Genomic DNA, 510 nt, shown 5'->3' with positions numbered 1-510 from the left:
ATATGCCGGGGCCTCCCCGCAACCGGAAAGGGGATGAGAACTGTATCCTTTCTGTAGGGCTAGGTGCCAAGAGCCCTCTCCACAGGGTGGGCCAGGGTGGGACTGCCCCGAGGCTGGTGGGTCTTGCAGGTGAGTGCTGAGAAGCACAGATCCCATCTCACGGTGCCAGCATGGGTGCGCTCCCCTGGCCCCTCGGCTCAGGACTGACCCAACCAGCTCCCGGCTCTGGTGTGGTGCCGTTAGTGCTGTGGGCTTAGCTGGGGCTGGGCGGGGATGGCGCTAGGCTGTCCCCGTGCTCCAGTGTGGAGTTTGCCCTTGACGGCTGTGCAGACATGGAGTTCCTGGAAGTGCTGACGGAGCACCTGGACCGAGTGCTCCTGGTGCGCGGTGGGGGCCGAGAGGTCATCACCATCTACTCCTGAAAGACGGCGCGAGAGAGGTTTGTCTGCACGCCGAGAGCCCCGCTACCCCTTTGCACCGTGCTCCCGGCGGGGAGGAGGGAAGGCCGGA

At 65.1% G+C, this 510-nt stretch overlaps 1 protein-coding gene across 1 annotated transcript in view; it reads left to right on the top strand.

Moving 5' to 3' along the window:
• LOC103808081 (solute carrier family 12 member 5-like) overlaps window positions 1–422 on the top strand; it is a gene marked incomplete at its 5' end in the record, with an annotated part of 5050 nt that extends 4628 nt beyond the window's left edge. Inside the window, 1 exon segment of the mRNA XM_009080845.1 lies at window positions 258–422. Coding sequence (XP_009079093.1) covers window positions 258–422 — 165 coding nt within the window.
• Between the last annotated feature and the right edge of the window lie 88 nt (window positions 423–510).

This window comes from Acanthisitta chloris, unplaced genomic scaffold (assembly GCF_000695815.1).
Source record: "Acanthisitta chloris isolate BGI_N310 unplaced genomic scaffold, ASM69581v1 scaffold27198, whole genome shotgun sequence".
Taxonomy (NCBI): Eukaryota; Metazoa; Chordata; class Aves; order Passeriformes; family Acanthisittidae; genus Acanthisitta; species Acanthisitta chloris.
Note: the sequence above shows the minus strand (reverse complement) of the source record. Positions and strands in the feature narration are given on the sequence as shown.